General features: G+C 43.5%; 1 protein-coding gene across 1 annotated transcript in view; it reads right to left on the bottom strand.

Moving 5' to 3' along the window:
• Positions 1-14,206, bottom strand: part of LOC124621820 (tryptophan 2,3-dioxygenase) — a 421,662-nt gene that overhangs the window by 154,372 nt on the left and 253,084 nt on the right. The window contains exon 4 of the mRNA XM_047147258.1: positions 3,221-3,292. Within this exon, the coding sequence (XP_047003214.1) occupies positions 3,221-3,292 (72 nt within the window). The remainder of the gene's footprint in view (positions 1-3,220; positions 3,293-14,206) is intronic.

The following is a 14,206-nucleotide window of genomic DNA, read 5'->3' as shown; positions in this document are numbered from 1 at the left end:
CCACTGCCAGATCCCAGTTCGGCTCCAACCTCTACTTCCTGACCCCACTGAACATCTGATCCTTAGTCTCTTCTTCCCTGGCCTTACCATCACCTGCACCACCATCTATGTCTGCCCTAACGCCCCTATTCCGTTTGACTTTCTCTACCACATTGACCATACCTTCGCCTCCTATGTGATTGCCGCCGACCTCAACATCCGTAGTCGTTCCATGCGTGTGGCATTCCGCTCACCTCTTCAAACTCCAAACCTTCGCCCTTCCTATTAACTACGTCTGTCTGATCGGCTCCTTTCTTTCCCAACATCCTTCCTACATCACCATCCATACCACGGATTCCTACACCTTTTTCCCCTCTGCCGGTGTGCCCCAAGGTTCTGTCCTCTCCCCTCTTCTGTACCTTTTGTATAGGGCGGACATGCCGCTGCCTTCATCCCCCCATCCACCTTCTCCTGTACTCCAATGACACTGCCTTCCTTGCCCTTGCCCCCACCCTGCAGCGCTCCCAACACCTTCTCCAATCCCATCTTGACTGGTTCACCGCTTGGTGCAACCAGTGGTTGCTTAAGGCCAATCCTTCCAAAACCCAAGCGATCATTGTAGGCAAAACCACCCCTTCCTTCTGCCTCCTCGTTTTCTACATCACCATCTGTGGCTGTCCTATCGCCCTCACCCCCACCATTAATTACCTTGGCGTCACCTTCGACCGTCGCCTCTCCTGGACCCCCACCTCCGGACAATCCAAGCCAAGGCACACTCCCGACTCCGTCTCCTCAAGCTCCTTTCTGGCCATACGTGGGGTCTGGATCCCTCCACCATCCTCCATATCTATAAATCCCTCATTCGCCCTATCCTTTGCTACACCCACCATGCCTGGATCTCCACTCCCCCTACCTTTTACAAAAAATGGTTCAAATGGCTCTGAGCACTATGCGACTTAGCTTCTGAGGTCATCATTCGCCTAGAACTTAGAACTAATTAAACCTAACTAACCTAAGGACATCACACACATCCATGCCTGAGGCAGGATTCGAACCTGCGGTCGCTCGGTTCCAGACTGTAGCGCCTAGAACCGCATGGCGACTCTGGCTGGCTACCTTTTACAAATCCCTTCAGATCCTAGAACGCCATGCTCTTCGCCTCGCCTATCGCATCCGTCTCCCCTCCCCCACGCGGATCCTGTACGACCTTATTTCGTTCCCCCACCTCCTCCTATTCCTCGAAAGGATGCGGATCCTCTACACCTCCTGTAAACTTGATCCTCCTCACCTGCTGGTCTCTCCCATCCTCTCCTGCTGCCGCACCTGTATTTCCACGTCCCACCTGCTCTCCATCTCTCCACTCTCCATACCCTCTCCCAAGGTGGCTTCCGCCAGCTACCCCTCCCTGATGATGCCCTCCTCCCCTTCATCTACCCCTCCCTCCCTCTTCCTGTGTTTTTTCCTATGGGCACCCTCTCTCCGTTCTCTCCCCCTTCCCTCCCTCCTCCCCACTCCTCCCCCGGGCTTCCCCTACCCCCATACCTCCATTCCTCCTACCATCTCCTCTGCCATTGGCATCTTTGCTCTCCCCTCTCACTCCCCCACCCCCTTCTTCACCTCTTGGCAGGTCCCCGGACTCGTACACGTTACGTGGACATTCGCGCGCCGGAGATCATCGCCATCAGTTTCTCGTGTGTGTGCCATCGTGTTTGTGTTTAGTGTTCTTCGCCGTCACGCTCCTACGTTTACCTGTGCCGTTGAAGTCGTCAGTGTTTGTGCGCTGTGCCGACAGTTTTTAGTGTGTTTTTCGTCGAGTGTGAACGGCTTCTTGTTTTTTGTTTTCTGTGTCTACTGATTTTTGCCCGCCACTTTGTTCAGTCTTTTCCGTGTCTTCTTTATATTTTTTCATTGTCAAACCTGTGGCTGAAGAGCGGCGTAGGATGCTGCTGCCAGCCCACCTTCTGTAAAGGTGTTAAAATAACAATAAAGGAAAAAGAAAGCTCAGCCAGCGAGTCTAATCGTTGCGTGAGTCTTGACACATCGTGTGTTTATCGTTCTTTGTTTTCATTAGTAGTGGACGTTTTGGATTCGTTTGGTTGTCTTTGTCACTCCGTTGTTCCTTGCGTGTTGTCGTCGTAAGGTCTCTCTCCATCGTCCGTCGTTGTTTCATGTCGGTCCTTTCCGTTCGTTTGTTTGTTCGCGGGCCGCTCTCCGTTTGGTCCCGCCGCGCTTTCTCGGCCACCCCGCGACCGTTCCGGTCGTGGTCACTACAGGTTACAACAGCCACCATCAGCGATGACAACTCACAACAAATGGAATAGAAATTCACTAAGGAACTCGCTACGATAACGTTTAATGCTTGTAAGCCTCTTCCTTCGTGGATGAGTTACGTTTCGTTAAGATTGTTCCTATGAATCTCAGTATGGCATCTGCTTTCCCTGCTGTTTGTTTTACGTGCTCACTCCACTTTGATTGCTCTGAATGGTTACTCCAAGATATTTTACGCTGCACACACTGTTACAAGCTATCTGTCATCAACAGTGAAGTTGTACTTTAGTTGATTTCTTTTTCCTATGTATGCGCAATATGTTACATTTATTTACGTTTAGGGCCAACTGCCAAAGCCTGCACCATTCATCAATCTTCTGCAGGTCGTTTTGTAAATCGATGCTGGCTTCTGGTGTTGCTACTTCCTTACAGACAACTGTATCATCGGCAATAAGTCTTAAGAAGCCTTCGACGCTTTCTACTGGATCATTTATATACATTGTAACCAGTGACGACCCTGTCACACTTCCATGGGGTACTTTGGAAATTACCTTCCCATCTGTCGATTTTGTTCCGTTAAGAGCGACGAGTTGAGTTCTGTCTGCCTGTCTTGAATCTAGTCGCAAATCTGCTCCGATAATCGATAAGCTCATATTTCTTTCCATTAAACGGCAGTGCGGGAGAAAGTGTCAAATGCGTTTCTGAAGTCAAGGAACATGGCCTCAATCTGTCTACAGCGCTGTATGTCTCACGGAGGAACAGTTTCGCAAAAATCTGTTTGCGGATTCCATGTTGATTTTTGAACATAAAATATGTGACATTACTGAGCATGCTACGTAATTGCTTCAACAATGACTTCAGTATGAATATGCATGGATGTGGAATAGGAAAATCTATGTGGCTAATAGCATGAATAATTATTGTAAGTAATAAATTACTTTCTCGAATCATACAGAAGAATGAGTATTCATACCTTTAGAATGAGGACAATCCGACTCATTCGCTTTAGAATTTCTAAAGACTGCGTTTCGTCAAGCACCAAGTCCTGAAAAAGGAGAGAAAAGTCATAAATGCACTGTGCAGAAGATTATACAACAAACAGACATAAGAATTCGCGCAGTGATACAAAATGTGACACAAGATAATAAAATTATTTGCTGAACTAACAACTGGATAACTTAGAGATAAATTATCATATAAACACTCTCTTGATAGTCATAATGCTGATTTCTGTGGAATGTAGTAACCTACCCACATTTGGTGTTTAATCAACAGGGTTTTATGTTCGTTGCTGAAATAAACACCGAGATGAACGTTTGTGTGGCAGTAATTCTCAGCTCTAGAAATTGCTGTCGCAGCAGGTGACAGTAAAATACCACAATAAGTAGGATTTCAGGGCAGCAGTCTAGCCGTCAAAATACCTGTCATTTGGGAAATTGTGTCAAGGAATGAGACTATACTCACTCTCTCTCCCTCTCCTATGTCGTGTGGCGGCTTCGCCTCCGGTTAGGCGACCTACCTGTCGCCGATGATAAAACTGTAATCGCAAGCGCTGCTGTTCTCTAGGATTTATTGATTTCCTTCCTGGTACGGATCACATATTGATGAGCGATCTTCAAGTATTGGTCTAATAAGAGCTTTGTAAGCCACCTCGTCCGTGCGTGGACTACACTTCCAGGGGGTCCTTCTCTGTACAGAATGAATTTGCCTGGGATGCCTGTTTTAATTCTTACAGTGTTAGGTATTGAAGTGTAACCCAAAACACAGAGCATCGTGCATGCGAGTGAAAAACCTCATGCTGTCTCTAATAGGACTATACCATGTGCACAACAGTCAGGAAAACTGCCTAGGAGTCTTCGCATCGACGCTCTTTAAGCGATACGCTTTCATTTTACTAACATAGTAAAATTTCAGGCTAACTAGATACAAATGAAATGGGATTTTTTTTCAGGATTACTGTGTCATTTTGGAGAGATTCGTAACTGTTGAGGATAAGGCTGAATACTCGCGTTCGAACGAGCTCGAGATTCCCCGATACACTTTAGCGTTCGATACAGTGTTGACCTTGTTCCAACAATCTCGTGACATTTGACTCGGGCGGCTCAAGTGCAAGTTATACGCAAGAAACTACGAACTAGCCACATCAGTAAGCTATGGCTCTGCATAAATTTCACAATTTCGTGAAACAGTGGATGAAACAGTATTAAATCCTACCACTTCACAAACTCCAATTCTATTTGAACAAATTTACAATACGAGTTCTTATACAGTGTGCATGGATATATAAACATTTGTACCTTTTAAGTTAAGGCAACAGACAAAGACGAAAATATTTTCCTCCAAAAAATATTGCTTGACGGAACCCAGTATAACATTAGTTGATTATGAGAGGCTTTAATGATTTACTAAGTAGGTTGCAAATGAGCAGTTCAATCCCTGCTCACATATCTGAATAACAGATTGAAACCTTCACGAAATTTTAATCAGTTTGAAAACAAGACGACAGCATTCAGATGAAATAATTAAGGCGACTAATCAGGAATTAAATGTCGTATAAACGAACTGTATCGTAATAAAGTGATGGTAGTTTTTATCGTGGGAGTAAATACAGTGGAATGACCCGTCTTGAAGATAGTTCCACCAGACCTCACTAGATCGCGGGACGAGCGAAAGCTCGAGAAATACACAGACTGTTATTGCAATCATTTATTTATTTATTTACTAGTTGCCATTGTTACGCGTGATTTGTGTTGTAGAAGATATTTCGGTCCGTGTTTCACAGTTATTTTTATTGTTAAAATCCATAGTGCGGTATAAACGCTAAGACAGGTCGTTGTGACAGTATTATCAAAAGATCGAACAGAACCCGAGATTTCCCGAAAGTTGACATAAACTGTTCGAACATTTCGAGTCGTGTTCAAGCACGGCCATAGTAGAGGGTTGTAAATAGATAATATGTGGTTAATCTCTGGACTCTGAATCGTTATATCTTTGCCCTAAGCAAGTATCTTTGGTTGTAATATGGAGTTACAATGTAAATGGCGCATTATGTGCTAATCCACGACACAATACCATGTGTAATATGGCGTCAAAAAACAGGAATCAGAGACATAATACACTGAAGACGCAGCTGGAAGATGAAGGATGATTTTCGCGTTTGTCATGCTTGAACTGAGGCAAGGGCACAAGTAACAGGGAGCCTCTCCGTCGGTTCTATGTCCCCGGTTAACATACAATACAATACAATACAATACAACAGGCAGCAATGCCGCGCCCTCATTCGTTTGATCCAAATGTTTCTATCTTTAGTCGCTTTTGTGCGTCGCGTAGCGGCCCCTAGACCAACAATTATAGAGGCCAAGAGTACTGTTCAGTATATTGAGGGTTGGCTCCAGGCAGTACACTGATATTGCGCAAACTTCGCATCAAAATTCAAGAGTTGCAAACATGGCGGATATGGAGGCCAGTTGTTGTTTGGAGTCTGGGCTGCCTTTGCGTTCGCGGAGAAAAGACGAAACTTAGATGGGTGCAGGAGAGGTATGAGAAGAGAAGAAAACTGACGCATGAAAATCTGCTACTAAATGAGGACTGGTTGACGTAATTTTGCAGATGTTTAAAGGACACTCACTTGGCTGACGTAATTTTGCAGGTGTTCAAAGGACAGTCACTTGTGAGACCGTGGGATTAGCCGAGCGGTCTAGGGTGCTGCAGTCATGGACTGTGCGGCTGATCCAGGCGGAAGTTCGAGTCCGCCTTCCTACAATTTGTCCGCAATTAATTTAACTTCTTTCCTAATTGAAGTGCACCTTCTTCCGGATAAATTCCTCTATACTTGGACAACAACTGATCGTACTGTTCGCATTTCCTCTGAAGGTTACTATGTTATTCGCGCAAACTAAGCTGACACTCAGCGCGGTGGCTGATGGTAGCGACTGTAAATGGAAAATCTCTTCCATCAGCCACCGCGCTGATTGTCAGCTTAGTTTGCGCGATTGTTCCTCGTTTGATTTTACGTACAATAAGGCTTGCGAACATCCATATACTTCCAATAATTCTAAAATCAACGTGCGTTCGAAGCTAATTCAGGTAGAAATACACTTATGGTGTCGGCGGCATTTGCGCTGTGTGCTGCTGTTGGTAGCTGTTTGTACGGTCAATATTAATGGGATGTAGGGAAGTGAACACGATGAGTCGGACGTTTAGACAAGGTGGTGAAACTGATGAGAAAACAGTTTTCGATAAACGGCATCATCAGTTGGAGTGTATGAAATTACGTGGCGGAGTAATGGAATATATTGTGAATCTAAACTGTACACTTAGGAGCCGGCGAGAGTGGCCGAGTGGTTCTAGGCGCTACAGTCTGGAGTCGCGCGACCGCTACGGTCGCAGGTTCGAATCCTGCCTAGGGCATGGATGTGTGTGATGTCCTTAGGTTAGTTAGGTTTAAGTAGTTCTAAGTTCTAGGTGACTGATGACCTCAGAAGTTAAGTCCCATAGTGCTCAGAGCCATTTGAACCATTTGTACACTTAGGTTCTTGCGTAACTACAACATATCAACAAAGATAAAAAAAATATTTACTAGGGGAAAGATCGTGTTGTTACAAATTTTTGCACATTGGTAGGACCGAGTGTCAAGAACAACATATTAAAAATCCTGACTGGTGGGGTGTGAGCGTTGGGATAAGGATGGATTTGAAGGTAACTTTTTTATTTTTTTCTCAAATAACTCGAAAAACGCGGCTTCGAGCGAAACTGTTTCCCAATACAAATTTAAAGTAATTCAAGTTCCCTACGAAAAATATCGTATCCTTTTTTTCTCTGGGATTAACAGTTCCCACTTTCAGGTGATGCAAAAATCGCAAGTTATTAAAAAATATTGTTCTAACGCTATAAAATTAATATTCATCTTTAAACGAAGCGAGTTAACACAATTAATGTGTGTATCACACATAAGTGCAGTGGAGTCGTATTAAGGGATAAATTGTGTTCCATGGATATAGCCACGTGGTCTAGGGCGCCTCGCCATGGTTGGTTCGCGCGGCTCTCCCCGTCGGAGGTTCGAGTCCTCCCTCGGGCATGAGTGTGCGTGTTGTCCTTAGCATTAGTTTAAGTTAGATTAAGTAGTGTGTAATTCTAGGGACCGATGACCTCAGAAGTTTGGTCCCATAGATACTTACCATACCACAAATTTCCAGGGATATGATAGGGTGGAGCAGGGGGGGGGGGCACATGTGTGGGAAGAGTCGCTGGGTTACTTTCATGCGTTTCCCTCTCACAGGCTTGCAAACTGGAGGTGGAGCAAGTAATTCCTTACTCAGTCTACCCCACTACGTAACAAGAAACAACAACAGGATGCTTCACAAAGTTATACGGGTCCTCCACGGCGCGCCTTATGAGTTACTGGCGACGCAATGCGCACACATGTCCGGGGAGTGTTTATGTTGTACGAAATGCGTTAACACTACATGGAATGCAGATATGAGTTACTAATAACACTAACGCAGGTAATGCGTGTGGTCAGAACTTACGTGAATCTCTGCACACTGTCCTACACTGCTAGAAGAGATATTTAGTCTGAATCAGCCTGTACAGCAACTGTAGTGGTCTCTTGGAAATGCAACTTCTCCCACGATGAGCGCTGCTCGCTTTTCAATTTACCGACAGACTACACCTCCCCGGCATTTGCCCTCCAGTTCTCTTTTCTGACTAGACAAGATAACTTTACTGAGCTCGTGTTTATTTAGTGGAATTATTTTCAGTTGACTGAGCACTTATTTGTGCGTTGTTAAGTGAATTATTATGTAAAAAAGCTTAACAGCTGGAGCTGTCAAATGTCTACCGCACCGGCGAGCCTGTCCCAAGTGTAACATGCTATCGACATGTGTTCGAAAATGGCGATATTTGTCACTGACTGGAATACTTTTCACAGCATGAGGGATATCTAATGCATGCCCCAGTCTCAGTTCTTCCAACATCTGAAAAGACCCAGAGGCTTAAATTACATCCCTCTATAACAGAAATAGGTCACGTAGGTGCCATAGAACTTCAGATATTTCAGTATAGGTCAGGTAATGGGCTACAGCAGATGGTTCTTCTAAATTTTAACATGATCAGTCCCATTCCATCGAATATATTCACACCCATCTTGTAAGATATACTGTGGATGTGTGGTAAGTGTATCAACTCAGAGCAGCCCTCTCTACAAACGTTAGGAATTCCTGAATGGAAATGACTTGTGCAACCTATCAGTAAAACAATTAAAGGCGAGAAAGTGCAATAACTTTCTGGGCACTCATCAATTCAGCAAAGTGTCTACAACCCAATTACATGGTTTTATAATACCCTATCAACTATAGACATCAGCAAAGTGTCACATTTACCAGTAAAATCCCTCCCCAACAATACTACGTAAGTCCTGACAAAATCATGCAAAGTAAACACTTCTCAGCCATTGTCTGCAGGAACGTATTTTACGTAAAAGCTCACTTAACATCCGTAAATAGTTCTCATTTAATAAACTGAAAATAACTCCACCATAGATACGTGTAGTAAAGTCATTTTGTCTATTCATACAAGAGAACTGGACAGAAAGTGGTGGGATGGTATATTCTGTCGTAGACTGAAAATCGAGCAGCTCTCGTGGTGAGGGAAGCCACCCTCCCAGGAAGAACACTATAGCCGTCGTACAGGATGATTAATAAACAATTTCACTTCTAGCAATGTATAACAGTGTGCAGAGATTTACATATATTCTGTCCATATGGGCTACTTGCCTTAGTATTATTAGTTACTCATATCTGCATTCCATGTAGTGCCCTCTCCCCTTCCCCCGGACACGTAGCCAATGATTCATAAGACACATTCTGGAGGGTAGGCACAACTGGTGAAAAACCCTGTAGTTTTTTCTTGCAACATAGTTGTGTATGTAGAGTAGGGAATCATCTGCTCGATCTTCCGTTTGCAGACCTATGAAACAGTAAGCGCAGAAGTACATGAAAGAATCCAGTGACCTACCTTCTGTTACACCTCGGAACACAATTTATCCCTTAATATGGCACTGCTGCACTTAGACGTGGTCCACATATTTAATACTCGTTTTTAACCCACTTCATTTAACGATGAACATTAATTTTATACATTTAAAAAATATTTTTAATAATCTGCAATTTTCTAGCCTGTGCATCGTGGAAACTATTAGTCCTAGAACAAATTAATATGGCCTTTTCAGGAACTTTAATTTAGTTTAATTTTGTACTGGGCGATATTGTCGCTAGAAGCCGCAGTTTCGGGGTTATTCGAGTAAAATAAAGAAAAAAGTGACCTTTAAGCAATTCCCCTCCCGCCCCGTCCCCAAGACTCACACTTCACTGTTCAGAGTTTTTAGTATGTTGTTCATGAGACTCCCTCCCAGCATTGTGCAAGAATTTACTACTACACAATTCTTCTCCCCTAATTATCCATCACTGACTGGACTAAATCGGGACATTTCGAAAATGTCCCATAAAAAAAAAAACGGTTTCGATCAGTCCAAGAAAGCCTGTCATATTTCGAGGAACATAAAGTAGAAGACCCTCCCCCGGGAACCATGGACCTTGGCGTTGGTGGGGAGGCTTGGCTGCCTCGGCGATACAGGTAGCCGTACCATAGGCGCACCCACGGCAGAGGGGTGTCTGTTGAGAGGCCAGACAAACGTGTGGTTCCTGAAGAGGGGCAGCAGCCTTTTCAGTAGTTGCAGAGGCAACAGTCTGGATTATTGACTGATCTGGCCTTGTAACATTAACCAAAACGGCCTTGGTGTGCTGGTACTGCGAACGGCTGAAAGCAAGGGGATACTACAGCCGTAATTTTTCCAGAGGGCGTGTAGCTTTACTGTATGGTTAAATGATAATGGCGTCCTCTTGGGTAAAATATTCTGGAGGTAAAATACTCCCCCATTCGGATCTCCGGGTGGGGACTACTCAGGAGGACGTCGTTATCAGGAGAAAGAAAATTGGCGTTCTGCGAATCTGAGCGTGGAATGTCAGATCCCTTAATCGGGCAGGCGGGTTAAAAAAATTGAAAAGGGAAAGGGATAGGTTAAAGTTAGATATAGTGGGAATTAGTGAAGTTCGGTGGCAGGAGGAACAAGACTTCTAGTCAGGTGAATACAGGGTTATAAATACAAAATAAAATAGGGGCAATGCAGGAGTAGGTTTAATAATGAATAAAAAAAAATAGGAGTGCGGGTCAGCTACTACGAACAGCATAGTGAACGCATTATTGTAGCGAAGATAGACACGAAGCCCACGCCTACCACAGTAGTAAAAGTTTATATGCTAACTACCTCCGCAGATGGCAAAGGGCTTGAAGAAATGTATGATAAGATAAAAGAAATTACTCAGATAGTGAGGGGAGACGAAAATTTAATAGTCATGGGGAACTGGAATTCGATAGTAGCAAAAGGAAGAAAACGAAAAGTAGTAGGTGAATATGGAATGGGGGTAAAGAATGAAAGAGGAAGCCGCCTGGTAGAATTTTGCACAGAGCATAATTTAATCATAACTAACACTTGGTTTAAGAATCATGAAAGATGGTTGTATACGTGGAAGAGACCAGGAGACACTGAAAGGTTTCAGATACATTTTACCGGGTGGAGAAAAATTATGTCATACAATTTTAACCCTGGATAGCTGATGTCAGTAGGAACCAAAATGACTAACGTTGTGTAGGTCGACAACGCACCATTTTTAAACTACGGAAACTTGGCGCCACGCGCTCTGATTGGCCGTGGGATTGCCCTGTTGCCGTTCGTTGGATGACGGGCAGCGCTATGGTTGTTGCATCACACAAACAAACGTCCCCTGCCCCGTCACTGTCCCAACGTGATACTCACACGTGTCGAATAGGTCACGTCAGAGACCAACCGGAGTGCGTGGCACCAAGTTTCTGTAGTTAAAAAATTGTACGTTGTCGACCTACACAACATTAGTAGTTTTGATCCTACTGGCATCAGCTATCCAGAGTTAAAATTTCGTGACACAATTTTTCTCCACCCTATATAATGGTAAGACAGAGATTTACGAACCAGTTTTTAAATTGTAAGATATTTCCAGGGGCAGATGTGGACTCTGACCATAATCTATTGGTTATGAACAGTAGATTAAAACTGAAGAAACTGCAAGAAGGTGGGAATTTAAGGAGACGGGACCTGGATAAACTGAAAGAACCAGAAGTTGTAGAGAGTATCAGAGAGAGCATCAGGGAACGGTTGACAGGAACAGGGGAAAGAAATACAGTAGAAGAAGAATGGGTAGCTTTGAGAGATGAAATAGTGAAGGCAGCAGGGGATCAAGTAGGTAAAAAGACGCGGATTAGTAGAAATCATTGGCTAACAGAAGAGATAATATAAAAATGCAGTAAATGAAGTAGGCAAAAAGGAATACAAACGTCTCAAAAATGAGATCGACAGGAAACGCAAAATGGCTAAGCGGGGATGGCTAGAGAACAAATGTAAGGATGTAGAGGCTTCTTTCACGAGGGGTAAGATAGACGCTGTCTACAGGAAAACTAAAGAGACTCTTCGATAGAAGTGAACCACTTCTATGAATATCAAGAGCTCTGATGGAAAACCAGTTCGAAGCAAAGAAGGGAAAGCAGAAAGGTGGAAGGAGTATATAGAGGGCCTATACAAGGGCGATGTACTTGAGAGCAATATTATGGAAATGGAAGAGGTCGTAGGTGAAGATGAAATGGGAGATATGATACTGCGTGAAGAATTTCACAGAGCACTGAAAGACCTGAGTCGAAGTAAGGCCCCGGGAGCAGACAATATTCCATTAGAACTATTGATAGCCCTGGGAGAGCCAGCCCCGACAAAACTCTTCCATGTGGTGAGCGAGATGTATGTGATTGGCGAAATATCATCAAATTTCAAGAAGAATATAATAATTCCAATCCGAAAGAAAGCAGGCGTTGACAGGTGTGAAAATTATGGAACTATCAGTTTAATAAATCACGGCTGCAAAACACTGACACGAATTCTTTACAGAAGAATGAAAAAACTGGTAGAAGTCGACATTGGGGAAGATCAGTTCGTATTCCGTAGAAAGGTTGGAACACGTGAGACAATGCTAACGCTACGACATATCTTAGAGGATAGATTAAGGAAAGGCAAACCTACGTTTCTAACATTGGTGGACTTAGAGAAAGCTTTTGACAGCGTTGACTGGAATACTCTCTTTCAAATTTTGAAGGTGGTAGGGGTCAAATACAGGGAGCGAAAGGCTATTTATAATTTGTACAGAAACCAGATGGCAGTTATGAGAGTAGAGTGGAATGAAAGGGAAGCAGTGGTTGGGAAGGGAGTGGGACAGGGTTGGAGCCAATCTCCGATGTTATTGAATCTGTATACTGAGCAAGCGGTGAAGGAAACAACAGAAAAATCTGGAGTATGAATTATAATCCATGGAGAAGAATTAAAAACTTTGAGGTTTGCCGATGACAATGTAATTCTGTCAGAGACAGCAAAGGACCTGAAAGAGCAGTTGAACGGAAAACAGGTGATGCTGAGGGAATTAGATTAGAAAAATAGGAAATTTGTGTTTAGGTCTTATGGGACATAGGGGGGGGGGGGGGGGGGGACCGCGCAAGGCTACCTCGCATGGGAGTTTGATTAGGAAATGAGACACTTAAAGTAATAGGTGAGTTTTGCTATTTGGCGAGCAAAATAACTGATGATGGCCGAAGCAGAGATGACATAAAATGTAGACTGGCAATGGTAAGAAAAGCGTTTCTGAAGAAGAGAAATTTGTTAACATCTAGTATAGATTAAAACGCCGGGAAGTCTGTTCTAAAAGTATTTGTATGAAGTGTAGCGATGTATGGATGTGAAACATGGACGACAAGTATTTTAGACAAGAGGAGAATAGAAGCTTTCGAAATGTGGTGCTACAGAAGAATGCTGAAGATTAGATGGGTAGATCACGTAACTAATGACGAGGTACTGAATAGAATTGGGGAGAAGAGGAATTTGTGGCACAACTTGACTAGAAAAAGGGATCGGTTGGTAGGACATGTTCTGAGGCATCAAGGGATCAGAAATTTAGTACTGGAGGGCAGCGTGGAGGGTAAAAGTCGTAGAGGGAGACCAAGAGATTAATACACTAAACAGATTGAGAAAGGTGTAGGGTGCAGTAGTTACTTAGAGGTGAAGAAGCTTGCACAGGATAGAGTAGCATGGAGAGTTGCATCAAATCAGTCTCTGGACTGAAGACCACAACAACAACAACAACAACAACAATAACAATGCAAGGAATACATACGAAAACCAGTGGTAAACTTTGTAATCCGTAATAGCCAGATAAGTGACCATCAGTCTCACACAATCCATGTCGAAAACAAAAGTAATCAATCTTCCACCCTAACAAGTTATTAGATTCAGCGATTCTCATTGGCTGCTGTATACCATCACCCGATTGGCTGCAACCAACGGGAAAGAATTTCCAACAGCAGCACGCAGCAAAAGAGCCGTCGCCACCAAAACTGCACACAAAAATAAACAGTTTGGCATACGGGACTGAGCTGACAAAGATACGTAATATTACCCGGAAAAAATGAACTCGAACCAGTTCGCCCAGTAAAAATCTAATCTCAGTAGATCTGTCAATATATTGTACAATATACAAACTTCAACCCTATCGTATACGTACAATAATATTGACAGTCTAGGGGCCGCTTTAATTCTAGAAGCTGCTTGTGTTGACTGCTTATATTACAGCATTACGTGATTACTCGCGCCCTATAGTAGTTAAAGTTGTAATTACTGACAAAGATGCGACTGCAAAAATTACAAAGTATGCGGAAGAATGAAAGGATCTTAGTATCTACATTTATTACATCAACAGACGAAAGCAGTTCAGAAACAGTCTATGACGAGACTAAAAGATCCGTTGGGTTCTTTTGCGAGCTTTTGACCCCGCAA

This window comes from Schistocerca americana, chromosome 7 (assembly GCF_021461395.2).
Source record: "Schistocerca americana isolate TAMUIC-IGC-003095 chromosome 7, iqSchAmer2.1, whole genome shotgun sequence".
NCBI lineage: Eukaryota > Metazoa > Arthropoda > Insecta > Orthoptera > Acrididae > Schistocerca > Schistocerca americana.
This window is presented reverse-complemented; position numbering and strand designations above follow the sequence as displayed.